The sequence below is a fragment of the Penaeus monodon genome, chromosome 22 (genome assembly GCF_015228065.2).
Source record: "Penaeus monodon isolate SGIC_2016 chromosome 22, NSTDA_Pmon_1, whole genome shotgun sequence".
NCBI lineage: Eukaryota > Metazoa > Arthropoda > Malacostraca > Decapoda > Penaeidae > Penaeus > Penaeus monodon.
The window spans coordinates 33,210,132-33,211,867 of NC_051407.1; the positions used below are offsets into that span (position 1 = coordinate 33,210,132).

General features: G+C 40.4%; 1 protein-coding gene across 1 annotated transcript in view; it reads right to left on the reverse strand.

Annotated features, from left to right (window-relative positions):
• Positions 1-1,456: 1,456 nt before the first annotated feature.
• The window catches only part of LOC119587611, a 2,704-nt gene continuing 2,424 nt past the window's right edge, over positions 1,457-1,736 (reverse strand). The window contains exon 3 of the mRNA XM_037936319.1: positions 1,457-1,674. Coding sequence (XP_037792247.1) covers positions 1,472-1,674 — 203 coding nt within the window. The 3' untranslated portion in view covers positions 1,457-1,471. The remainder of the gene's footprint in view (positions 1,675-1,736) is intronic.

Consider the following 1,736-nt stretch of genomic DNA (forward strand, 5'->3'; position numbering starts at 1 on the left):
AACAGGAATGTAATGATGTGCTCATAAAATAAATGAGAATTAATCAGGCAAACACTCATTTTTTGTCACTGTTTCCCTACCTGACCATCCTTATGTTCTTCATTCTCTGCTGTTCTTGATGAAGCGGCTCTCTTTAGGTTTTGACTTGGCCTGCGGCAGCCCTCCTCCTTTTTTTGTTGTGAGGTAGATGCCACTTCTTTCATTTTCTTATTGTGGTCATGCTGATTCCCTTGAGGTACTGAAGTGGTGTCACTGTTGATGTGCCTCATGTGGTAGTTTACATGTACTAAGGTTCTCTTATTGCCATTTACCACAGATGTCTCACCAGTTATTGGACTATCTGCACTTGGTTTTCCTCTGGGCCGAGAGACATTTTCTGATCATGAACCTGACCACTTCATTCTCCAAGATATAGTCCTCTTACGCAGAGAGGACTTGCAGAATGACCAAAACTCTTCCTAACTATCACTTGAACATCAAACAATATCTTCGGGAAGATTCCTCTTGCCAGACTGAATTTCTTACTGAACACTCCTACATAACTTGAAAAAAAGTCCGGTCATGATGATCTAATTCAGGGCGGCACTCTTGCGTCCTATTCCCTCGAAACCTCTCCCACGACCACTGAATTTGTCATTTTATTGTTGAATACTCCCTCTTCCTCATCTGAGGTAATTAAAGTCAGCCACATATCATCAAGTAACCTTCGAACGTCTTTTCGTTTAGGCTTGTTTTCCACAAGCTGTCTCCACTTCTCCAGCTTTGTTACTATCACAGACTGGCTTCTTTATTGTTGGTGTGCTGACTGATAAATTCTTTTTCCTGCTGCTGTGACCTCAATTTGAGCGTTATTGGTGTTGACAGCCTGTTTCCCTGGCACTGTGCGAGGACAAAGGTGACCTTCCGTGGGCGACAATCGACGTGTCTGCTTAAATGCCACAGTTGGAACTGGTGGCATTCGAAACCTTGTACTGAGTCTCTGAGTAGGTTCTGTTTGACTTCACTTGAAAGATTTTCCATTCTTTTAATACATCTTCCATACACACTGTATGCCACAATGGAAGTTTCAGTATTTTTTTCTTGAGAAATTATCTATCTTGGTCTGGACTAATGGTAATCTTAACTTTTCTGGAACTGTTTAATCCTTCTCGTCCCTTTGAGCTGTTCTGAGGATCTTTGCCTTTAACTGGAACTTGTCATGTCAACATTTTCATCTCTTACTCACTATTATTTAATTTTAAAAAAAAACTGGTAGAACAGACATATGATCCTACACTCTCAGGGCTAGAAGAAAAAGAAAAAACTAATTTTGTATATTATTGTAGGCTACCTTCACAGGTTACTTTTCAAAGCTAATGTAAAGCATGCTATACTCCCGGAAGAAACTATCAAATTCTTAGTTTTCCTTTTTTCTTGTATGTAACTAAAACCCTGAACACCTTTAATGTATTTTTTAAAATATATCCTCAACTCACAGACCTATCAAAAATGAGTCTACATATTTTCCCTTAGAACAAAACCCACCAGACTCAAGATGGAGTGGTTGCAGTTCGCCCTGAGGTCGGAGACAATCTAAAGCTTCAACTTTCACTCTTGGTGTTCTTCCTGACCTCACTTCCTCAGGCTCCTCAGCAAAGGCCTTGTCAAGCTGGCCACTTCCACCCACTCCATCTTCTGTAAGATCACAGTTTTTAACCCAAAGCCTCCAGGATAATGTTTACTGTAGTATTGTCCAA